The sequence below is a fragment of the Aplysia californica genome, unplaced genomic scaffold (assembly GCF_000002075.1).
Source record: "Aplysia californica isolate F4 #8 unplaced genomic scaffold, AplCal3.0 scaffold01136, whole genome shotgun sequence".
NCBI classification, from domain to species: Eukaryota; Metazoa; Mollusca; class Gastropoda; order Aplysiida; family Aplysiidae; genus Aplysia; species Aplysia californica.
Genome location: NW_004798406.1, coordinates 143,532 through 169,774, shown reverse-complemented (window position 1 = coordinate 169,774; position 26,243 = coordinate 143,532). Strand labels below are relative to the sequence as shown.

Here is a 26,243-nt window from a genome sequence, read left to right as displayed (position 1 = left end):
AATATAATACATTGTATATGTATAATGTAATATAATAGCAGGTGGTTAGCGGGTGCTCTGGTGTGGTTTGCTCCTTCTTTCCTATGAAGCATCTATCGTCCTCATCTCTTTTATTTCTTTTCTGTGTTTGTTACTCTCTTGTAAAACCTCTGATCTTCTGCACTTATATGACCTTATTGTGTTTGCAAGTACAGTAAAACTCTTACGAAAACTAAGTTATGATACAATATAATATAATAACATAATATAATATGATACAATATAATATAGTATGATGTAATGTGATATGATATGATAGTAGTAGACTGTTGCAGGGCTGTCCTTTTACGGGGTTGCCCACTCTTGTTGTTCCATCGGCTAGGAGGATAGTGAATGTGTTGATCTCTCTGTTTTGAACAGTACAGCTGAGTCAAGTATTGCCATCAAATTAAAAGGTTACGTCTTAACGAACTATTAATGTCAGGTTTTATTGTGGTGTGGCAGATGGGATATAATTGGGTCGTCGAAATTATTATTCAACTTGTTTCGTATCATCCTATTCTGACAGGCGACACTTTTAGTTTATTGATTTTTGTGAGGATGAGTCCTCGCCTACGAATGGATGAAAACAACATTAGTTCCGCCTCACTCAACCAATCAGATGCTGCGATACAAACGACATCGGCGAGATGTTAAGATTCAAGATGGCTTCCTTGTGAGGAGCCCGGTAGGCTAGCAAAGAAGTATTCGCGATCTTTTAAGTTTTAAATTCTGATTGATATGGACACTTGAAGTGCCCTTTTAGTTAGACTAATCCAATATGCATCGAACAGACGGACGAAAGGAGCCCTATTTTTACGATCCTAGAGTCAGAAGGTGTGTTTTCCAAAGACTAGACTGTCTCCTGTCTCTTCTCGATGCGAGTGTAGATGGAGTTTGTTTCTCTCCTGTCTGTGCCTTTTGTTTGTGATACATAATGTTTGAAATTGTCAAGTCACTGTTTTGCTGCAAAATGGATTGAGATTTCGTGCTGTTTAATGTCAATTGTAGTTTATGTAACAACGATAATGGATGTTTTTAGTTTTTCAATCCGTAATGTTGTGTAGAAGTAGAAGATCCAGATTGGGAGGAATTCCGTAACAAGAGACACACTAGGCCTATGATACAGAGTAGAATAGTGAGTTTGGGGTAGGGTTAGGGTGTGGGGAAGCGGTTGGGGTAGAGATAGGGTTAGGGTAAGGGTAGAGACAGATCTGGATTCTAGGTCTCTTATTTATTGTATTTGTCGGGGTGGTCGCTCATCACGGAAGTCCTTCCCCTAGATCAGTGAGGACTACGAATCAAGGCTTTTGTACAACTTTTATTTTAGTTGGATAAATTCTAGATCTAAATCTAGATATTAAGTATTAATTCTTCTAGGGCTAGACTCTAGATCTAGATCTAGAGTCTAGATCTAAGCTAGCCACAGATTCTTACTCTACTCTAGATCTAGATCTAGCAAGATATTCTATTCTAGGTCTGCAATTCTAGATATCTAGAATCTAGATCTAAATTCTCTACTAGATCTAGTTTCTGTCGGCTGCATTGTCTTGTTAGGTGGGTTGACTTTTTTTCTTGAGATACACAGATGAAGTGATGAGGGTGGTTCAGTTAGATCTAGATCTAGATCTAGGCAGGCTTTCCCAGATCAATCATAATATTAGTAAGGATTAGTAGGCACACATATATATAAGAATATCTAGTAAATCTAGATTAGATTCTATCTAGATGGCCACCTGTATTCTCACCCCGGGTGAGAATAGCGCAGGCAAACCTTTTGGCTATTCTCACCCGGTGTGCGTTCACCGTGATAGCCTAGGCCAACCAGTGTAGCTTTCACCGTGAACCACAGAATTCTACACTGTGATAACAGAGATGTGTAGAGAGGGTAGAGAGAGAGAGAGGAGTAGCACGAGAACTTCCAGGCAAAACAAAATGGCGACCCGCATAGTTCAGCTCTATTCGAAAGTTAAATAGCCATGGCATCTTCGTAGACGACCAAATTAATTTATTTTTGTGTTTTAACATCATTTTTTATCCTTGTTTTTGTCAATTTGATCGTCCACACTGATAGACAGTATTCAGAGAGAGAGGAGGAGTAACTAGTACTACTAGTAGATCTTGCGAGAATTTCCGAGCAAAACAAAATGGCGACCCGCGTAGTTCAGCTTGATTCGAAAAGTGAAATAGCCATAGCATCTTTGTAGACGATCAAATTAGCTTACTTTTGTGCTATAACGTCATTTTTTCTTTGCTTTTGTCAATTTGATCATCCACACCGATAGACAGTCCGAAATCAGGAAATACAGGTCTTGTTTCACACCGGGTGAGAATAGCCAACGCTGGCAAGTCTAATCCGGGGTGAGAGGTCAATCGTATTTTTATTCTCACCCCAGGTGAGGATAGCCACTTCCGATCTAAAATCTAGGCCTATTAAACTGAAGTCAGTAAATTTATTAAATACGCTCGCGTCTCAAAAAGGGTATTATTTTGTAGCTGTATAGGGTTTTTTTTAGGGCCCTGAACACGATTTTGGCTTTGAAAAAAGTCGCAAATGGTTAGTTTAGATCTATGTTACGGCACATTATTTTAAGGGGGGAGACACCCCCCCACCCCACCCCCAACCTGCCGTACTAACTACTACTACACAGCTATTATGTACTCGCTCATCTCAGGGGGAGACCCCCTGAAACCCCCCTAATGACTACAAAAACCATGCATTATTGTCATAAAAAAAAGCCTAAAAGTAAAAGTAGGTACCGCAAACTGGCCGTGCAACCCCGTGGCGCACTGTCACGGAGACCAAAACACATATTTTTACCCTCCTAAAACGCCGTGTAATCATGCATACACACAGACACTTGATATATCCGAAGAAAGAGGAGCTTTTCCTCTTTTTAGTGGTATTATTTATTTGATTCAACGATTCTTTTGAAAGCAAAATCTTGTGGGATAAAAGACAACACTATCGAGGTTTTCACTGTCGCGGCCGCGCGTTTCGTGTATTGATTTTTCGAGTGACCTCGGTTGAAGAGGAACGGGGAGCGTTTATGGTATTAAATACTGCAATCTGATTCGTCGATATTTCAAGATGAGAAGATGCTCTTTCCGGTGATATATTTCTAAAGTCTGTCCTTAAAGAATTAGTAGAAGAGATTTGCGTGTGAAAACTTTCGGACCTGTTTTTTTTTTATGGAACCAGCGATCGGACTGACTACGGAAATATATCGGCCGAAAGCCCATTCATTCCTCTTCAAGAATTACACAGCCATTATACGCAAATAAATACCGGACGCTCCCCGTCAGCTTGCAAGCAGGGCACCATCGCCCCGGTTTCGTATAAATTCTCTCTTTTCCCTTCAGCGCGGCCCGGCACGCAGCTGATAAGCCGGCGGTTGCGAGTGGTGATTTTAACCTCCCCTTGTATTTCTTGCCGTTTTGGTCAAAAAGCCATGTTTCCGTCAATAAATTTCCATTTATAGTTATTTCATAGCCCTGAAAAAAATTGAGCTTGTTCTCTATGTGCATAGGTGTGTGTCCACAAGTTTTTGTGAACGTCCGTTCAAATTTAAGAATGTTGTGACATCTCAAAGTGTAGACATTTCGCAATTTAAAAACTGTAACATTTTTCTGCAACTTCAGATGTTCATAACATTGTTAAAAATGAAGCTACATGTATAAATTTGGTATCAAAATGCTCAGAATGATAAATTCTATAAAGTGCGGTTAAATATGAAATCAGAGGACTTTGAAATTTCAGTTTGTGGTACCTACTAAAAGTAAATCTTAATACTAAAAAAACGGACCTTATTCATCATCCCACGAAAAAACTATTTACTTTCTTCTGAACAGTTGTGGATAGTTTTAAGAAATATCCCCAGTGAATATTCAACTTAGATTCATCTGGGGAGTGTGTTCTTCTGACTTGGCAGACATAGAGGTGACTTAATAGAAATAGTAAGGAGTAAAAGATAACGGTGAGATTTGACCCTCAAATTTCCCTGATGATCGGAGACTACTATACTACTATTGTTTTTTGTAGTATAGAACTCTTCCTGTTATTTGCTACCAAATAATTCACCAGAAACATCTTAGATGCTTTTATCTGTATTCCCTGTGTAACTTTGTTGTAGTTGATCCTCATAGAGGGCACCACATTCGTGTAATATTTGTTTTTTCTCAACAGCGTCTCTTCCAGTAATTATGCTACTGTCCCTCCATAGAACATGACATAGATCTATATATATATATATAGTTACACAAGACCGTGAATTGAAGCCTGAAAGTTAATGAAACTAAAGCGTCTATGATCAGTTGTAATGAATTCTTAAAGTAGAAAATAACAGTGAATTAGGCCTAAAGTAAAACCAAAAGAAAGGAATTGTTCTCCAGAAAACAATTTAGTTAGACATACATAGGCCTAGATCTATCTCTGTCTCGTCATTACATTACTGAAACTATCAATATATCTGTTGCTGCAGAAATCTCTACTAATCCTGAAAGTCATGAATCTTTACCCGAATCCTCCAGTGAGTAATAGACTTAGGGTATTTTTATAGAATCACGTCCCGTTTTCGCGTCACATCCACTACTGGAAGTCAGCCCCTTCACCACTTTAGTGCGGTCGGATGACGAGTAAGGTCTGGGTTTTTTTTAGTTCCCAGTGGTGATGGGGCCAGTGAATGTATGTCTGTTTCCACACAGATAAAAGTCAAAAGTTCTTTTTCAGATAACATTGGTCAAGGCAATAAGAAGGGACACAGACAATTTTGAATTTTTGATGGATGGAATTATATCATAGTTTTGCGATTTCTATCTTTCACTATCGTGCGTGTAACATGTCTTTACTGTGTACTATTTCATTCATCGGGCTATGCATTAACCTCTTTTTATTTTCTCTCCCATCATTGTTTCAGGGATCCAAGAAAAATAATTTTAAAGAAAGGGTCAACTGGGCTCGGATTTAACATTGTCGGAGGAGAAGATGGAGAAGGAATTTTTGTTTCCTTTATTCTCGCTGGAGGGCCTGCAGACCTCTCCGGTGAACTGCGACGTGGGGACCAGATCATTTCTGTGAGTTGTCTTTTCAGCAGTCTTAGGCAGTATAGTTTTTGCTAATGTAGTAATTGTTTTAACTGTATGTCAGATATTTGATGAGGGCTTCACTTACTACAATATCGATGGCTGAGCGTAAGAAGTGACTGTTTCCACTTTTCACTGTTTCGAAAAAAAACGAGTTTGAAATTTTTGATGATTTTGAAATCTCTAAAGCATAGTCCAAAAAGAAACGTTAATATCTCAATACTGAATCAAACTTGGGCTGAGATATTTACAGAGGTAAAATAGGGGCTTAAAATCTCGCTACCCCATTGATTGTAATCTCCATTTAGATTTAAAGCGGACATATAATCACTTCTTGTGTTCAGCCATGGATATGTTGTGTGTATGTCAATTTTGAAATTTTGGTCTCTTGCTGTAAATTGTGCGTAGTACAGAATTATTGAGCATACAAAGGTTAAAAACATGTCAAGACAGAGAGATATGTTGATAAATATATTTTTTGGTTATTTAGGGTCACTGTTTTCATAATAAATGTTTACTTCATTTTGCAAATAAGCCTTCAAATCAAGTTTAAAAAATTTGCATTGTTACTTTATAGTAAAACAGTTATTGTAGTGAGAAACTCAATACAAATGCAGGTGCTTATGAATTGCGTCTGTTAGCAGTTGGTTAAGACTAGATGATAAGGAAGACATTTTAATTTTTGCAGCAATAGTCAAAAGTAACAAAATGTTTGTATTACCTTAAACACTGAATAGTTACAACTTAAACTTACTTACTTGCTTACAAAGAAAAGAAGGGGATGTATAGTTGCACTTGTTTTGGTTTTATAGTACCAAACAAATTATTGCTGGTTTGTTGTATTGACAAAATTGTGTATGTAGACATTAGTAAGTGGGTGGTTGGTGTTCTTGTATGGTTTGCTCATTCTTTCTCTTTCCAATCAAACTTCTATTGTCCTTAAATCTGTCCTCCTTCTTTTTTGTGTTTGTTACCCTCTTGTAACACCTCTTATCTTGGGCACTTAAAGACGTATTTTTGTTTCAAGCGCCATAAAACTCTTACCAAAACAAAACAAAACATACATTAGTCTAAGTAATTAGAAAAGAAAGTGTTCAACAACTAACTAAATGGTTGGTTGGCGGGTGCTCTGGTGTGATTTGCTCCTTCTTTCCTATAAGAAATCTATCGTCTTTATCTCCCCTCCTTCTTTTTTGTGTTTGTTACTCTCTTGTAAGACCTCTTATCTTCGGCACTTATATGACCTTATTGTGTTGTAAGTGCCGTAAAACTCTTACTAAAACTTGAAAACAAGTAAAACTACAATTGCGTGTTGTGTCTGTGTCCAGGTGAACGCCACAGATCTGAGACTGGCCACCCACGAGGAGGCGGCGCAGGCCCTCAAGCGAGCCGGGGACACTGTGGACATTGTGGCCCAGTACAGGCCTGAAGGTATGAGACGGATCCTGGCACACAAACAGTAGTCAGCATCTGCTTTTGTGGCTCTCTACTTTCTTTTTTTTTTTTTTGGTTGTTGTTGTTGTCCTTTTTACAAACTTTTTTTTTTCCAATGTATAAATGATATTCTTTGTCTTCATTTTTTCCCCCTCCGTCTTTTCCTGCTCTCAAATGTTTTGTGGACTATCTATACATTTATCACCTATTTTCTTCTTTCATGAATGAATCTCCAGATGGGTAGACCGACATCCCTCAAAAATATGTAAGGAGGGGGGGTGCTATTTTCTTTAAAAATCATCGCAGCATGGATCAACGCTAGCTAGTAGTGTTCAAATTCTTTGGATTCATTTAAATTGAGAACCTTCCTTTAAAGAAATGCCAATTTCCCGCTGCACTTTGGGCCAGAAATGAGGCCATTCGAGATCAGAGGTAGCTCTATTCCAGGTATTGTTACGTGGAAAACCCATAAATGAAAGTGAATGAAACTTGGGGAACCAATCGGAGGAAAGGTCAAACTTACTACACGCGAGCGTTCAGTGTCAACAGATTTTTAGAACCTCAGAAATTGCCGTGTTTGTGCGATTTTCTTCCGTTTTCAAAAACCAAGAGGGGCTGCTGCATGGGCGTCGACCAGACAGGCACCCCACATGTCTCGTATATTACTGTAAAATTTCAGAACCCTGTGTGTAATACATTGTACGTACCGTCTTACAATTACCAACACCCAGCAATAGGAGACTAGAGCCAGATCCTGGTTCAAAAACTGAACAAGCTAGCCTGCCGGCATACAAAAGGCGCGAGATGGCTCCGTTGCGAGATTTCCGTATACCACTTTGTTGAGTTCAAGAGGGGATCATAGGAGAACAGCGCTGATTCTTTTAAGATCAAAGTTCTTTCCTTTCTGTAACAGGTGGAGTAAATTCAACAACCTGTTTGTTAAAAAATTAGACAAGAGTAGTTTTTAAGCCAAGGTGTGTTAAGAATTTATGAAGTTTTGAAATGCTTCCCAATTTTAAATTTTAAATTTTCACGCAAGTATTAGCCTTTAAGATCCCAAGCAATAAAGGCATGGAGAAGGTGACAGCAGAACTAGATTCTCCTCTACAAATCACATGTAAGTGGCAAGAACAAAGCCCTGGGGGATATTGTCCTATAGAAAGGTTCCCCCAAAGTTTGGCAACAAATAATCCCAATGGCTCTTATATTTATCTATGGATTTTTGAAGATTTAAAAACCACAGTTCTTAAAATTAACCCCTCTTTCGTTAAGTCTTGTTGATTTTTACAAAAAATTTCATCTTTGTAAGGGTCTCCCACTTTTAGACCGGTGTGTATAGATCTGAGAAAATTAAACAGAGCGATTTGATTTTACTTTGTTTTAATAGCAGTCAGACGAGAGGGAACAAGCAATAACAATCTTTTAAATTTTTCCTTGAAGTGAGGTGCTAGTATTGGGTCAGCACGCCGACAAAATATGGGAGGTCACCCTGTGTTCTAAAAAAGCTTGTGTGGGGTCATGCTGGTTATCTCCTCCTACAATTTGCTGAAGTGTAGGAGACAGCTATGAGGGATTGCGGTATCTACCTTTCTCAAAAGTGTAAGAATGTCTACCTATTTCAAAAGCGTGAGAGACAGCTATGAGGGATTACAATGCGTCTACCTGTTTCAAAAGTGTCTACCTATCTCAAAAGTGTAGGAGACAGCTAAGAGGGACTGCGGTGCGTCTACCTATCTCAAAAGTATAGGAGACAGCTGAAAGGGATTACAATGCGTCTACCTATCTCAAAAGTGTAGGAGACAGCTGAGAGGGATTGCGGTGCGTCTACCTATCTCAAAAGTGTAGGAGACAGCTAAGAGGGACTGCGGTGCGTCTACCTATCTCAAAAGTATAGGAGACATTTAAGAGGGATTGCGGTGCGTCTACCTATCTCAAAAGTGTAGGAGACAGCTAAGAGGGACTGCGGTGCGTCTACCTATCTCAAAAGTGTAGGAGACAGCTAAGAGGGATTGCGGTGCGTCTACCTATCTGGCTGAGGTTCTCCATAGAGCTATTGTCCTCCTACTTATTGTGTCATGACTCTCTGTTGTACAGAAGGTATTGCTAGTGTGTTTGTCTGTGTGCTGACCTGTTATATGGCTCTTTTTTTTTTTTTTTTTTTTTTTTTTTTTTTTTACTCACAGAGGGATTTTTATGTTTTTGATCGTTTCTTTTTCGTTTCGTGTATGTATAGCATGGCTGCCATCTTGCATGCTGTTTCATTTGGCTTGAATGGTGCTACTGAACAGTCTTCATATCCGTTATGATTAGTGTGCTGTGTGGCTTGTGAAGAATATTGGTCATTCTTAGCCAAAGGAACTTTTGTCTTATTCACTTGAGGAATCGATCAAAAAAATGTTCAGCATAGCCGTGGCGTATTGTTGTTATGAGATGCTCTATGTGTTTCAGATACGAACACTTTAGGTTGGTTTTGTTTGTTTGTTTTTTACCTTTGAAGCTCGCCGCAGGACGTCGTCAATTTATTCGATTTATCAGTCCATTTTTATCTTGACATAACCCTTCAGTTCTCTTTGATGGACCTTATTAGAGAAGAATTTTGGTTTTGACATACTAGGAATTTTAGTGCTAAAAAGGGGGACTACACTATCAGTTACAATGAATTTCCCAACTTTCTCTTCCAAATGGCTTGATCATAATATGGGCTGCATTTTGTTAAAAACTTTCCTTTAAGTTTTTTCCCCCTCCCCTTTTCCTACTTACAAACTTTGTTAAATGACGATCATTTTGAATATCCTGTGAATTTATGTGAAATGGTTCCATCATGGTCACGCCATCTTAGCCTTCTTTTTTTTTTAAGCATGATGGAGGTGAGTGTAGAGATTTAAGCCGTCTTTTTCTGATTTCCCTTCTTGGATTCATCTTATAATCAATGTCATGTCTAGACTGGTCGTCTCTCCAAGTTAACCGTTTTGAAGGGTCGAGAAAAATTTGTTTTGCCCGTACTTGTTTGTTCTTTTTGGATGTTGTTAGAAACGGCAGCTGCCTCCACGGTCAGAGCTGTTCTTTCCTCCATGGAGGATTTTGTGAAAAATTCCTTACTTGTGTTGAGCAAGACACTTCACAGTCATTTTTCTCCCTTGCTTACAGCTGATTCAAAGATCGTGTACTGAGATTGATTGATTTATTACGAGGTGGGTGGGTGGGTGTTTTCAGCTTTTTTTAAACTTCCATATCAGCAACATCAAATGTGAGGAAACCCGACGGTTTGGGCCTCTAGGTACAGATTTCATCATTTGAGTTTTTGGTACAGATGTAAAGAGGACAGAATTCCCCTTCATATGACACCAATATCAAATGAATACGGTAATATTTAATGAAATGACGCACAATTCAAATTTGGAATGCTTCACTGCTGTCCGAGGCAAAATACTGAGATATTGGCAAAGATTTGAGAAATAACTGCATCACAGAACTAAGACGTTCTCCAAAATAGCTTGAAAAACACATTGAACAGCAAAGTTTACAGATTTTTTAATTGATTTTTTCAACAGAAAAGTCATTCAAAAGTCTAATAAAGCTTCTTTTTTTTTTAGATGCTATGTTTAGACCCAGCAAGTGTTTTTGGCAATTTCTGCTGTTCAGTTGTAGCCACCTAGTGGGCCGAACCGTCGGGACGCGTCACAAATTTCTGTCGTGGGATACTTTAGATACTGTGTTGTTAGTCTCGTCTCCCACTTTGGTTTGCTCTACATTCACGGTCACATTGTACGCACGATGGAGCGACGCACTTGCCAAAAGGAGGAAGTGTTGATGGTAGAAAAGACTGTAGGAGGTATAATAATGTATGAGACAAACAGATGATGAGCCATGAGACTGGCCAATGAGTCACATGATGGACACATGAGCCATGAGACTGGCCAATGAGTCACATGATGGACCCATGTGTGCACCGGCAGTTTGGTCCTGCAAGTTCCGCAACAATTGTAGTTATCTCTGTATGACATGACAATGTAGCTTAAAGTTGTTTGAGTGTTGCTCTGTATGAGAATTAATAAACTTATCATTAACGTTTCATTCCATGCTTGTGACATTTGTAAGATTCTCTTTTTTCCCAAAAATATTGATTTGAATTTATATATATATATATGTGTTGTTTTTTTAAAGAAAAATTGAGTGTTTATGTTTTGTTTTTGGCTGAAATTTGGTTTAATTTTTTGAATGTTTTTGTGGGGGGTTTTTATGCTCTTTTCTGAAATATTTTTGTCTGTTCATGTTATCAGGGTTTGGTTTTTTCAAACAGCTGTGCATTCTTTTTCTATTCTGACAACTGTTGCCCTTGAGTATGATGGCCCCATGTGTGGTATGATGGTGTCTTCCTGGAGGGTAGATGGAAGTTGTGGTTTCATGTGTCGCGTTGGCTTCCGTCTTACTTCTATCCTCCTGGGAGCAGGCTGTTCGTGGATTTTTACTTTGACCCGTGGCACGTTGCTTTTGACTTGTTTCACATACACAAGGCACTTTTGGGACGCACTTTAGCTAAAGAAAACATTTTGGAACTCTGGAATCATGTGGTAGGTATGCTTAGTGTAATGCAACACGGTCATCAAAAGTCTAGAAAGAGTGCCGACGTTTTCTGTCTGACCTTTGGTCTTCCATGTGATGCTTGCCTGCTTCTAGAAAACTTTTGTTCTCTTAGCCAGCAGGAGAGTTACTTTTACCTGTGTTGTTGCCTCCGTTCTAAGTCATAGAGAGGACAGGGGAGGTGCTCGACTTTCCAAGCCCGGTTTTGTTTTTCATTGTGATGCTAAAAAAAAAAAAATGATGGAATCAGTTAGGATTTGTTTTGTTAGAGTGTTTTGTTGTCTAAGAAAAGATAAGGAGTTGTGTGTGGAAACTGAAATGGGGAACAGTGGCAGTGGTCTGTGTAGCATAGAAACACAAATTTGTCCTAGTGGTTTGTGTTGACAGACAGAAAGGAAAAAAAAACCATGTTGTCAGTAAATGTATTAGAAAGTGAGTGGATGCATATCAAACTTTTTTTCTTTTTTTGGTCCCATGATGCATATCAAACTTGACTACAGGATTCCCTCCCAGTTCTGCCTTTAGATATGCCCGCAAATTTGTTTTAAAGGAAATATTTTAGAAGAGTGGTCAATTTCAATTTTTGGCATTTGATATGAAATTTGGCATAGATTCTTTCTAAAAATAACTGAGCGTGCTGTCGGAGATATTCTAGGCAGTTTTTTCCTTCTGTCTCATGTCGGCTGATGGCAGCTGAGGGAAGTGTTCATAGTGTGTCAGTCAAACGACAATGTTGGAATTGTGTCTGTCTTGTCAATTCTATCTTGTCAATTCTAGGCAAATTGTCCCTCAGTGTAGTGTAGGCATGAATTTTATAATCTTTTTAGATATCTCTGAGATTATTTAGTGGTCTTATGCAGTTGGGAGCGCCGTAAAACTCTTTCTAAAACTAAAAACCTAGAGATTTAGTGGTGGAGATAAAATCTATCTGTCGTTTGACAGAAATTGTGTGTGTGTGTGTTTAGTAGAACATTGATTTCAGATAGAACCAAGCAGAAAAGTAGGTAGCAGTAGGTGAGTTTGAGAGGGAAGTGTAGGGATACAGTGAGAGATTTGGAGAGAGAAGTGTGGGGATACAGTGGGAGAGTTGAGAGAGAGAGGTGTGGGGATACAGTGAGACAGTTGGAGAGAGAGGTGTAGGGAGATAGTTGTAAGAAAACAAGAGAGCAGCTGCCCGTAACTATAGTGTGCTCTAGTTGTAAGAGAACATCAAAGGGGCTGCCCGTAACTATAGTGTGCTCTATTTGTAAGAAAACATAAGAGAGCAGCTGCCCCTGACTATAGTGTGCTCACAGTGAGGGTTGCTCTGCCTGAGCTCGTGCAAGTGATGGGGAAGAAAGAGTGATGATGATGAGTGCTGTGCTACTCACCTCCAGTACTCACCTTCACCACCTCCTCCTGTGACTGCCTCTGTTCCTCTCCTCCTTCCTTCCTCCCCGTGCCATCCCAGGCAGTGGCTGGAGAAAGGCGTGTATTGATTTTCCCATTATCTTCCCCCTTCCTCTTGCTCCGTGGTGTGACTGTCTAAACAGCCTGGTGGGGAACTGTCTTTCATACCTGGCTGAGTAGAGGCACGCCTGTGTGTGTGTGTATGTGTGTCTGTGCCTGTGTGTGTGTGTGTGTCTTTGTCTCAGTGCTGGCGGGTGGTTGGAGGGTGCCTCTTGTGGGTCCAACTTGTTTACTTTCCCTCTGTTGTTTGTCTGTCTTACTTTTTCCCAGCACTAAATGACTTTCTCCCCCGGGGGCAGTGTCACTAACTGAAGTGTCTTTAGGCCGTTCCCAAAGGGGAGAGGGGGGGGGGGGTCATTAATATGTTCTTATGCACAGTAGAATTGTAAATTGTAAATGGGCTGATTCATCAATGTCATGCTCATAACTGTGCCTGAAGTGCAACAGGGAACTGCTGCTTTTTCTTTCCCAATCCTTACTACCGTCATTTTTTCCTCTACTTCTTTTGTATGTTTGTCACACTCTTGTGACCCGCTATTTCTGGGGTGCCTTGATAGTGGAAGCAGACTTTGTGCTGTTGAGGCTAGAGAGGTGAGCAGAGTAAGTCTGATTCCCCGTTTAGACTTCTCTGTTGACATCCACCCCTTGGCGCTCATATGACCTTATGCAGTTGCGAGCGCCGTAAAACCTTACTAGAACTAGAACTAAAACTAAGGACTGGACTTTAGTAAACAACTATTTGAACTGTGTGTTTTTGTGAAGTCTGTGTTGTGTGCCTTCCACAGCCGGGGAGAGCAGGAACCACCGCCACACGGACTGATGCACAGTGGGAGGTGTTGCACAATTTGGGGGTTGAGATGAGGGGGGGGGGGAGTAGAGTCTTTGTCAGCCTCACATATGTTTTATTGACGTAGGCTCTGAGCTGCTGTTTAGTCAGGCACTTCACTGCACAAGCCTCTCCTCTCCTCACTGTTAGCTCAGGCACAATCAATACACTAAAGATTTTCATGTGGTTTCCTCACATCATCTTGTGTTCTCCCCCCCCCCCCCCCTCAATAGTTTGGTCCCGGGATGATGCTATATAGATAGCACTTGGAGAGGCTCTCTGTCTTTTTTCTCCCCACCTCCTCCTCCTCCTCCCACGGTTCACTGGCGTCGGTTCCTCCTAGCTAGCTTATTGAGGTGGGAGCTGAGTGTGTGCTAGAGTAGGCCTAGTGTGTGGAGGTGTTTGGGAGGCTGGTTGCTCTGTGTGTGTCTGTCTCCCTCCCTCTGGCCTGCCGTAAGTTCCCGGAGCTCCCACAGATGTTGAGTTGAGCGACCCACCACGCCCCGGGGACATCCACTACCTCAGGTACGCACGGTTTGTGTCGGCGGTGTCCACTTGTTGGTTGGCATCCACTCGTTGGGCTTGGCTGGCCGCAGGGTTTGTGTCGATGGCATCCAGGGTTTGTGTTGTCCACACGTTTGTGCCGGCAATGTCCACTCGTTGGTTTGTCGCAGACTGGTTTGATGGGACCTTGGCAGTGTGAGGATCTGACAGAAACATGAGGCGGCTTTTTCCACGTACTTTGTTAGAGAAAACAGTGAGACCTGTCCAAAACATATACCCCTTGTTGGTTATGAGAAAAGTGGTCACCATCTTGGGCAGTATTGTTATGATTTACACAAAAGATGCAAATGGGAAGTGGTTGTTGGTACAGGTGATTGTCTTGGACAGGTGGTCGTTACAGCTGGTTTGATTGACTCGATTTCAGTTTTCTAGGGGCAGGCTCTCGAGCATTCTTTTTTGGTTGTTTGTTTTTTGTTTGTTTGTTCGTGTGTTTCTCCCCCTGGGGATTTCTCAGAGCGGCAGCACACCAGGATTGGTGACATCAGTGGCGGCTTGTTTGACTCGGTGAATGTGGGGGGTTGTCAGTGGCAGCTTGTTTGACTCGGTGAATGTGTGGGGTTGTTCTCGCTGTGATGTGGATGAAATGCCTGTGGGGGACTCTGTTTTTTCAGCTTTTTTCAACCAATTCTGATTTTGATGGTTTTTGCTGTTTGAGGGGTTTTATGTACCTTAGAGCTGTGGCCACATGCATGGACCTGGTGTCCCGTGTTTTCTTATTCAGGCTTCTCTTGGAATTTTGTCTTATTTTCCAAGACATGGAAAACTCGTGGAATTTTGGGGAATTGGCCAAATTCTTGGAAAAGTCTTGGAAACACAAATTTTCAACTAGATCTATTGTAAAAAAAAATATTTCCTCGAAGTTTAGAAGGCTTAGTTTAGACTTTACGCGATCTGAAGTGTACTATAATGTATTCTGAACGGAAAAACACGTTATTTGTTTGGGAAAAAAGAAATCTGGTCTTGAAAAAGTCTTGGGGAAAAAAATCTCCTGCTCAGTATGAACCTTGCTTATTTTAGACTTGTGAACTGACCGGCGTGAGTGCTGTTGTGGTACACAGCTGTTCTCCTCACTCGCTCATCAAGGAAACGTATAGGAATGGTAGTTTCGAGTTGTCCGTTTCTCCTCATAGATCAACTAGATTGTATTGAATTAAACGCTGAACATTGACACCACGCTGAACATTGACGCTCAAATTGTTGCGCTGGTCTTCTTTACTCATTTCTGTTAGTCTTTATTATTGTTTTTTTGTTGTTGTTTTTTTTTTTTATTAAATCTTTTCGGTAACGAAGAGAAACATTGTGAGGTGCGCTCTGATGTTTTGTAAAGACATTTTGCAGTAATAAAAACTGTGAACTTTGCTTCTTGTTAGTGAAAGAGATGTACGTAGGCACTTGATCTTTTTATGAAGGAGGAAAAAGGTTGGATGAAGACGGACACAAAAGGCCGCGTAGCCAGGAAGTGGGTGGGTGGGCAGCCCTTTGTGTCAGGCCTGTTTGGAAAGATGGGATTTTGGGTTCATGCGTTGGTCAGCAGAAATATTTTTCCTTAATAATTGCCATTGTGTTTTGGATGCAGCAGTGTGCACGTGTTTTGTTCAGCCAGAAGGCAAAGAGTTCTTAGCTCTTGTTTTGTTTTTCGTTTTGTTTTTGTTGGGTGTTTTGCTGAGCCAGAAGGCAAGGAGCTCTGTGCTCTTGTTTTGTTTTTTCTGCGTTGAGACATAAAGTGCTGATTGTTTGTTTGTTTGTTTGTTGAAACCAGTGTAGTGTATGGTTTCCTAGTTCTTTTTGTGTTTACAATACGTGCATAGATGTTCCTAGTTGTGGCCAGATTGCCAATGTTTTGTGTTCAACCTTTATGTTGGATTATTTTGTTGTTATTCTAGAAGCATAATTAACCAAATTATACACAATACATTCCAAATATATATATATATATATTTCTACACAAATAATCTGTCTGTGTTAACTAGATAAATGTCCCATGCAGGAAGTGTTAAGTCTGTGTGTACCTTTTTTGGTTTGGTTTGTTATTTATTATTAATTTTTTTTAAAGAAATACCTGTATTTTGAACTTGATAAACTTTTGACAAAAGAATGTGTAGATGTATAGGCTATATTATGCAGCTTTTGAGGACAAGCGGGCTAACCCAGATGGCAGGGGTTTCCAGAAATCTGGACCTACACCAAAAGTGGGTTTTGCCCTACCTGTAGTGAAGTTTGGTTTCATTGGTGTGTATATTTGTTTGGCTATAGAAAAAACTCTCCTTGTCTTTTAAAGAAACTGAACAAGGGGACCGCTCGACATCCTAATGATACCAGAGGAAGGAAAAAAAGGAAACGAACAAGGGGCAAAAACTTTTTCTTCAATTTTCTTAAAACGGCATTTTTCGGGATAGCCCCCTTATGCTTAAAAGTGACCATGTTTAGAGACTAGTTTTGTCAGTCAGGTTGTGTAGTTTTTCCCTCAGGTTTCTGTCAGCTGTGACGTCTATGTCACTTCACTGGTCCACCAGTCCTTGCTCATGCCTGCAGGCTTTCCTCTGTCCCTGTCTCTTCCTCTCTTTTTCTACCTCTTGCTTTCTGTCTCTCCCGCCCTCCCTTCCCTCTTCTCCCTCTCCCTCTCTCTCTCTCTCTCTCTCTCTCTTTATCTGTATTTCTCTCTATCTCTTTGTGCAGAGCTGTAATTGTAGTTAAGATATCTTGATTATTTTTGTTGTTGTATTTAGCTAATTTTTTCAATGATTGTTGTGATTGATTGATAAGATATGCTGTCCGTGTCACACACAGGTGAAACTAGGTCAGCGTCACCATGAAGCTGAACAATGTTTTACCTCAGCGATATTTTTACTGTGTTTGGTGATGTGTTCACAGTGGTAACAGTGGACTATATATAGTGTCGATTATTTACTGCGGCAGACGTCGTCCATCCTATGTACACATGTTTTACCACAGACGGGTTGTGATTGAAAGCCCTCCTATGTACCCAATGTTGTTGTACTGTACACATGATCTTAATCAGTTTATTAAGGCAGCCTGCTTGACCTTGTAACCAAGAAGTGAGTAGAAATCTTTTTGTTTTGTTGCAATTTTTGCTGTCATTTACTTTTTTTTTTTTTTTACTTTTTAAAATGTGTTTACCAACTAGTTCCTGCAGAATGAACTGACAGACCATTCTTAACAAGAGCTACCACAAGTTCTATTCTATACTCCCTTACCATATCCAAATATATTCTTCCTTATGTGTCAATTGTCATAGCCCAATTTTTATCCTTCTATAAAGAGGTAACATGGAGCAGCCTAGTGAGAAACAATAAAGTGTCACAAACCAAGGTGCCTGGTTTCCCGTGTCGTTTCTTGCCTAGCTTGGCTTGTTCTCGCGCTTGCTATTTATTGCTTGTCTGCCTCCTCTCGGCCGCTTGTGGGGACCTTATTGTGTTGCAAGTGCCGTAAAACTCGTACGGAAACTAAAGCTTGTGGGGACAGAACTCTTCTTGCCCTTTCTCCCAATGTAAAAGTCGCTCAGTGAGAGGGGTGGGGGAGTAAAAATTGACACGGATGGTTTTGTTTTGTTGTAGCTAAGTGTGGACAGATGGACAGCGTTCTCTCACTTCTTGGTTACAACCACAGAGAAAGGTCAAGGTCACTTTTACGTCTTTCTTGCACGTTTTTGCTCACAGAACTTTGCCAGCTCAATGCATTGGCATTGTCAATGGAATTTCTCAACAGAAGCAAAATCATCCATGTGGATTTTTTTTTTCTTCCCCTCCCCTCTTTTGATTACAGTTTTGTGTTGTTTGTATTAGTTGTATTCTTCCACTGTTTCTGCATCTCTACCTCCTGCCCTTGGTTGGGGGGGGGGGGGGGGTTGATTTGTATCTATCGGGGCCCATGATGACGTGAAATACATTTGTGTTGGGGGGGGGGGGTCGCTGTTCTTTTATTTATTTTCAAGGCCATCCAATTTTGTTTGCTTGTGTGGGGGTGTTGTGTGAGGTTCGCGTGTTGAGGTATTGGGAGTTGTAGCGAGAATTGTTTCCACTCGTCCCTTTTTTTGCTTCCATAGATCAGACTGATGTTGCTTCTTTTTCTCTTATTGGAAGTTTTAGTTTTAGTGTCATTTGTTATATTTGTTATACTTCTATGGTGGAAGGAATCTTCATTTTTTTACATTTTTGGGGGGTTGGGTCTTTTCTTTATTTTTTTCAAAATTGAAATTGTTTCTGTAGGGGTAGAGTTTGTGATGGGTGGTTGGCGGGTGCTATGATGTGGTTTGCTCCTTCTTTCCTATCAAACATCTATCGTCTTTACCTCCCCTTCTTTTTTGTGTTTGTTACTCTCTTGTAACACCTCTAATCTTCGGCACTTATATGACCTTATTGTGTTGCAAGTGCCGTAAACTCTTACTAAAACTAAACGTGTCACCGTGGGTTCCCTTGGTACGAGAAGAAAGAGTCTGTTGACTAGCGGAATGCACAAAAGGCATGCACACGACTCACTGGGTTCTGTTTCAGCATGATAGATGTTTGTGTTGCTCTTTAGTCTTTGTTCAATCTTTGTCTTCCTATTTCGTTGATGTTGTTGGTAACAGTGATGTTGTTGGTGGTGGTGCCAGTGATATTGTTGATGTTGTGTTGGAAGGGCGGGTTAGAGGTGGGAGTGGTGTGGTAACATTTCTGTCTTAAGGGAAGATTGCTGGAATCCTTTTGCTTTGACCTTTTGTCAGTTTGTACCTAGGGATTCTTTTTGGTTTTTGTTTTTTTGGCTTATATTGTTACTGCATTCTTTGGGGAGTTTTTTTCCTCAACTTAACCCTCGCCCCTTCCTCATCTTGCTTTTGGCTTCCTTCCCCCCACATCTCTTTCTTTCCAATTCTGACATTCCATTGACTTTTCCTTCAGTCTTTTTCTACTTCTTCCTAATCCTCCCTGCTCCTAAAGCCTGCTCTGTTCTAGATCTTTTTCAGTTGTAACATCTCTCAAACTATGTATCGGCATTTTAATAACAAATGCAAATGCACGGTTATGCAACTTTGAGGATCAGTTCATCTGTCGTTCCTCGCCTTTACATGTATCAATCTTTGGCTTTGCTTCCTCCTCCTCTGCTATGCCTGTAAATTTATTCATTCAAATAGCCTGTTTCTTTCTCTCTCTGTCTCTCTCTCTCTCTCTCTCTCTCTCTCTCTCTCTCTCTCTCTCTCTCTCTCTCTCTCTCTCTCTCTCTCTTTCTTTTGCTTGGAGTTTGTTCCCTCTCAATTTGTTTACTTATGGCTTTTGTTTCCTGTGGAGACATCCAGCTTAGCGTGTGACTCACACATGACTCACACATCATCGCAAAGTGAGGCTAGGAACAATGTCTGTGATGTATATCACACGGCAAAATGACGATAACAAGGTCTGTGACATTACCGTCAGGCGGTATTCTCTCCACGTGTCTGTACCTGTTTGTGCACTGACAGCACCCAATGTGTGTGAAGTGGGGCCAAAAATTATGTATATTGATTTTAATTCATAATAGTTAGGGTTGGGGAAAGTGAACATATATCATTGTCTCTTTTCTGGCACATTATGACCCGATTTGGTCCGGCAATACCCACTTTGCCAGAATCCTTAGTGCTGTGGTAAGTTGGTAGACAACAGCAACCGCAAGGATCATGACAGGATTCCCGCGGCCTCCTTGAATTCAAGGGGTCCTTGAAAACACCTTGAATGTGCATTCAGGAAATATCTCTTTGAAAACTCCCTGAATTTGAATTCAAGGAAAAATCTCCTCGAAAACTCCTTGAATGTAAGGAACCTCCTTGAGTACTCTTTGAATTTCGCAGGATCGGACATCAACAAAATGTTTGTCTGAAAATCGAAACTACGATTCTTTTTGAGCAAGTGTAGGCCTATCAGAAATAGGCTTTTGGGGTGCGAGCTCCCACAGCAGCCTTACATTCCTGTATTATTGTTCTTGGCGCGCCATTAAAAGAGGCATGAATTTCTTGACCAAATCTCCCTGAATTTTTTTAATTTCTTCTTGAAACCTCCTTTGGTGGTGAGTTGGTGGCAGGAACCCTGTCATGAGCAGTGGCTAGGTGTTTGCCAGACACAGTGAAGAACAGAGCGTCGTGTTTTTGTAAATGTTTCAAGTCTGTGGCAAGACGTAGTGATGTGATGTCATTCCTAGGCCCTACCACGAAAGACCACGTGCCCGGCGTCACCACACATGTGTGTGTGTGTGTGCATGCATAATGGAGGCCTGGTTGAAGCGGCAAAAATTGCCCGACCATTGCAGTTGGTGTGCTGATGGTGGTCCTTTTTGTTTTTGTCGACGTAACCATTGAAAAATAAATACTGATTCCGACATTTGAATTTGAATGTATTCAAAAACCAGTCAAAGTTTTTCACTTAGATTTTTTCACATGAGTAAGGTTACTGGTCAGACTTTCGATGTAGCAGCTAAAAGATTTTGGCGCCAGAATGAAAAAAAATGGCATTTTGTCGGTTTGGGGCAGCGTAGTTTGTAATTTATATACTGACGTCCTGGAACGCGGCTTTTTTAGTGTGTGACTCCTCTGGTTACAAACTTGAAATGTTCTGGCGCTCATATGACCTTATGCAGTTGGGAGCGCCGTAAAACCGGCCTAAAACTAAACTTGATATGTTCACGCATAGTCTCACAGGTTTGGAGCTCAGGTGGGCACCTCAAAAAAGTAAAAGTTTCTTGTAGTTTTAATGAAGTAGAACTGCAGAGGATGTGTGTACTTGTTTGGTTCTGACTGTGACTGGTGACTTTGTGCCTTCTTTTGGCCACGTAGTCCTGTGTGTGAGACAGAGAACGTTGCAAGCTCAGTGCAGTGGGAGATCAGAGATGAGAGTAGTGTTTGGGGGAGAGTAGTATGTGGGGGCGGTCGACGACCCTGATTTAATTCCGCCTTTGGCTGCTATAGGACTTTATGACAGTTTCCACTCTCTGACCCCTTGACTGCCGGAGCGTGTCGGAAATGGACGTCTGACCGGATACGTTTTTTTTCTTAAATACAGTTCCATGTTGAAAGAGGTTTTGTTAAAGCAAAGGGTAGGGAAACGGACAAACCAATGCTGTGAGTCTCCCAAAGGTAACCGCTGTACTGTGGCTCCTTGTTTCAGACTACAACCGCTTCGAGGCCAAGATCCAGGACTTGAGGGAGCAAATGATGAACACCAGCACGGGCAGCCTACGCACAACACAGAAGAAAACTCTCTATGTCAGGTGAGGATTGAGCTCTCTCACTTATCCATTCCCAAAGGGGGGGACATTAACATGTTCTTATGCACAGTAGAATTGTAAAAATAGGCTGATTTATCAATGTCATGCTCATACTGTGCCAGTACAACATAGGGGGAACTGTTGCTTTTTTCTTTCCTAATCCTTACTGTCGTCATTTATCCTCTATTTCTTTTGTATGTTTGTCACTCTCTTGTGACCCACTATTTCCGGGGTGCCTTGATAGTGGAAGCAGACTTTGTGCTGTTGAGGCTAGAGAGGTGAGCAGAGTAAGCATGATTCCTTGTAAGGACTTCTCTGTTGACATCCACCTCTTGACGCTCAAATGATCTTATGCAGTTGCGAGCGCCGTTAAACCTTACTAAAACTAAAAGATCTCTCTCAGGTAGTGGGGACTAGACCTACCTATAGTTCAGTGGGTGTCATGGGGATGAGTCTGGTTCAAATTCAAATCCTTGGCAAGTGTTCTTCAGTGTGGATCGTGGAGTCTTCAAGGAAGTCTTTGGACCCACTGTGGTTTAGATTGTCTTATAGATCTTAAAATGTGTTCTCTTTATGTCGTATATCGAGTCATTACACTCTAGTGTGTTGTGTCAACGTGTGTGTTTTCTTTTCTAGAATAGTCGCGCAAATAATTGAATAGTTTGAGATTATAGTCTATACTCTCTCCCCTCACCATCGCCTCAGAGTCTTGTTTATCTATGATTATAATCTGTTGTCTCCTCTCAATCTTTCCTCATAGCCCTGTTTGTCTATGACAATAGTCTAACCCCCCTCCCCCTATTTGACTATGACCCAACCAAAGACAGGTCTGCCCAGCCCCAGCAAGGGTCTAGTCTGTGCAGTCTATGTAATGTATAGTCTATCCCCTCTCTCCCTCACAGAGCTCTGTTTGACTACGACCCGAGCAAAGACTCTGGCCTGCCCAGCAAAGGCCTCCAGTTCCACTACGGTGACATCCTGCATGTGACCAACGCCAGCGACGACGAGTGGTGGCAGGCCAAGCGGATCACGGCGGAGGGCGAGGAGGAGGGCATGGGCATCATACCCAGCAAACAGAGGTACTGTTATAGTCACACATCATACCCAGCAAACAGAGGTACATTATCAGTCATAGTTACACATCATACCCAGCAAACAGAGGGACAGTCATAGTCACACATCATACCCAGCAAACAGAGGTACTGTTATAGTCACACATCATACCCAGCAAACAGAGGTACATTATCAGTCATAGTCACACATCATACCCAGCACAGAGGTACTGTTATAGTCACACATCATACCTAGCAAACAGAGGTACATCATCAGTCATAGTTACACATCATACCCAGCAAACAGATGTACATTATCAGTCATAGTCACACATCATACCCAGCAAACAGAGGGACAGTCATAGTCACACATCATACCTAGCAAACAGAGGTACATCATCAGTCATAGTCACACATCATACCCAGCAAACAGAGGTACATTATCAGTCATAGTCACTCATCATTCCCAGCAAATAGAGGGACAGTCATAGTCACACATCATACCTAGCAAACAGAGGTACATCATCAGTCATAGTCACACATCATACCCAGCAAACAGAGGTACATTATCAGTCATAGTCACACATCATACCCAGCAAACAGAGGGACAGTCATAGTCACACATCATACCTAGCAAACAGAGGTACATCATCAGTCATAGTCACACATCATACCCAGCAAACAGAGGTACATTATCAGTCATAGTCACACATCATACCCAGCAAACAGAGGGACAGTCATAGTCACACATCATACCTAGCAAACAGAGGTACATCATCAGTCATAGTCACACATCATACCCAGCAAACAGAGGTACATTATCAGTCATAGTCACACATCATACCCAGCAAACAGGTACATTATCAGTCATAGTTACACATCATACCCAGCCACCTGTATAAGAAGATGTCACCTGTACAAACGGGCGCTTCCCAGTTCTCCATTTTGCCTTATTTAACCCTATATGTACGTCCTGTTTTACTATCGTATCCATGCGACGTGGGGAACTCTGTGCCACCACTTTCCAAAGAGGAAATTTACTCGTTAATCCGATCCGTACGCTTTGCATAGCAGTCTGTCAAAATGATTTTTTACGAAATACTGAAAGTTTTAAAGAGATCTTCGTACTAGAAGTATTCTAAAATGTGAAGAATACAACCCCGGGGGTACAATATGACTCCAGGGTGTACGGATAGGGTTAAAAAAGATAACAGTGACACTGCAAGACATCCACATGTCTAAGAAGACCACTTTTTTTCCGCGAGAACGGGTAGTCGTCTTAGGACAATTTCGAGTTGTGATTGTGAAGCGCATAGAGCATGCTGTAGAGTGTTGATATGCCGCTATGTAAATGCAATTATTAATATTATAATCATTACTTGTAGGCAAGAAGGTCTTATGTATTGTGTTCCAACTGTTTTGTTTGCCTCCTTTGTTCCAGAGTTGAAAGAAAAGAAAGAGCGAGATTGAAAAATGTCAAATTTACAGGCAAGAACAGTGCAAACACAGAGAAGGTGAGTAGTGAAACACCTGGTGTCTGTGTCTTTGTGGACATTTTGACTGGACTTTTTGTCTTCACTCTTGGACTAGAAATGAAAGATGTGGCTCTGAAGCCTTCTCTTCCACGTAACCTGAGATGTCAGTTTATACAATTGACATTAAAATGTTGGGTTCTCACTAACCGTACTAGAGCCGTGGAATGTTCACAAGAGTGTGACAACTTACAAAGGAAGTAGAGGAAAATGGCGATAGGATGAGGAATGAGGGGGGGATAAAGCAGCAGTTCCCCCTATGTTGATCCAGCACAGTATGAGCATGACATTGATAAATCAACCCATTTACAATTCTTCTGTGCATAAGAACATGTTACTATGCCCCCTTTGGGAATGGCCTAAAGACACTTCAGTCAGTGACACTGCCCGGAGGGGGGGGGGGCAGTTACCTTAGCCATGGAAGTTTTTAAGAATAGATGTATTGAGACTTAATTCTTTAAACCCTGAGTTTTTTCCACCGTTTCCCAGAGTTTTTTCTACAGTCACATAAACCTGGTGCACTATGTCACATTGTAACCCCAAAAGCTTGCCTCCCAACTTCAAAATGGCGGAAACAAAGACTTAGTCATTACTAAAAAAAACTTGGTGGTTCAGGAGTAGTTTAGAAAAACAAGCAAAAACTAGCTCCAAATAAAACAAGACAGTTGTCACTAGTTGGAAGGAGCGTCTGGTGGGGTTTAAAGAGTTAAGTGTTAAAGGGGAATTTTATCATTGTACCCATTCCAAAGCGGATGTGGAAAGTGTGTCGTTCTGTCTATCCCGCAGACCCCTGCCTCGTCTGCTGCAGCCAATGACAGGAAAAAGAAAAATTTCTCCTTCTCGAGAAGATTCCCGTTCATGAAGAGCAAAGACCAGAGTGGGAGCGAAGACGTCAGTGCCGATGAACGTAAGTCTTGCCCCACGCGACCTCCACTGTCACAGGGTGGGCCCCACCTTTACATGTGGCCGCTTTTAAGGACAAACGGGCTAACCCAGATTCGGGGTTTTCCAGAAATCTTGACCTACTCCAAAAGTGGGCATTGCCCTACCTATAGGAGAAGTTTTGTTTCTTTGGTGTGTATATTTGTTTGGTTATAGAGAAAACTCTCCTTGTCTTTTAAAGAAACTGAACAAGGGGCAAAAACTTAGCCTTCCGATTTCTCAAAACAGCATTTTTCGGGATGCTTCCCTTGTGCTTAAAAGCGACCACATATAGTTAACATTCTCCACTTGTGGGTGCTGTGTTGAGGGGGGCCCTAAGAATACTGTCCTGCCAACTGAGCAGGAAACCTTGGTAGACGTGTGTGTGACACACGCATCTCTTCCCCATCCCCAACTGTTTGAATTGTTATGGCATTTTGTTCAGTAACATTCAGCGTTTCAGTCGTAACAATGGTTGAACAAAGTCGACAGAATGTATAAGATGACTTTTTCTTCCAGATAGTCAGAATATATAACATCATCACTTTGTCACATAGGCTGTGAGAATACCATCCACTTCTGTACAAATGGTGAAAATATCTTTGCAGTTGTTTACCTGTGTGAGGTGGGGGGGGGGGGTGTCCTTAAACTTTTTAGGTTTTTTACCAAATACCTTAGTCTTGGGGCCGTCACCCTGTGTAGGAAGTGTCCTCAACTTGCACAACTGTGAAGAAGCAGCATGAGAGCACACAGCACTGCCTCGTGGGCCACGTCGTTCACCAGACCACGTGCTCTGTTGTTGATGGCACTGAGAACACAGTGGGCCACGTAGTTCACCAGACCACGTGCTCTGTTGTTGATGGCACTGAGAGCACACAGCACTGCCTCGTGGGCCACGTAGTTCACCAGGCCACGTGCTCTGTTGTTGGCACTGAGTAGACTCTGCATGGACTTTGTCTGTTTCTGAGCCAATGTCAGAATCAGAAATGTACCCAATGTCTGCGAGAAGTATGTGTGTGTGTGGCTAATTGGGGGGGGGGGGGGGGACTTTTCTCATAGGTTTTTCCTGAGTGATCTGTCCAACTGTCCAAGTTTGTTACAGCGCTGATGATCACTTTTTCTTTAAATTTTTCTTATTCTTAAAAATGTAATGTTGTAATTTATTGATTGGAAAGTTCAGCACTTGATAAAGTTTGGCTGTCCCTTATAAAATGCTCTCCCGCCCCCCTTCTCTCTCTCTTTACCCCCATGCCTACTCCTCTATTTTTTTTAATGACTCTGTTCCTCACAAGATCTGTCTTGTTTACTTCTACATTTATCTTTTGTGAATGAAACGGTTTGCATTTTGGCTGCATGATATCGCATGGACTTATGACCTTTTTCTTCTTCCTATTTCCCCTCCCGATGCGTGAACCAACGGACTCTGCAGAAGGTAAATTCTTCTCTTCACTTCCATATTGTTTCTTTAGCATTGTCAAATACAACATGTGTAATACCTCGCACTTTTATGTATCTCTTTGTTTTAAGCGATGATCTTCTCAAAAGATTCAAAAG

At 41.3% G+C, this 26,243-nt stretch overlaps 1 protein-coding gene across 1 annotated transcript in view; it reads left to right on the top strand.

Annotated features, from left to right (window-relative positions):
- Nucleotides 1-26,243, top strand: part of SAP (synapse-associated protein) — a gene marked incomplete at its 5' end in the record, with an annotated part of 42,241 nt that overhangs the window by 2,855 nt on the left and 13,143 nt on the right. The window contains 7 exon segments of the mRNA NM_001204555.1: nucleotides 4,935-5,091; nucleotides 6,429-6,531; nucleotides 21,085-21,187; nucleotides 22,087-22,263; nucleotides 23,678-23,750; nucleotides 24,555-24,675; nucleotides 26,119-26,121. Coding sequence (NP_001191484.1) covers nucleotides 4,935-5,091; nucleotides 6,429-6,531; nucleotides 21,085-21,187; nucleotides 22,087-22,263; nucleotides 23,678-23,750; nucleotides 24,555-24,675; nucleotides 26,119-26,121 — 737 coding nt within the window.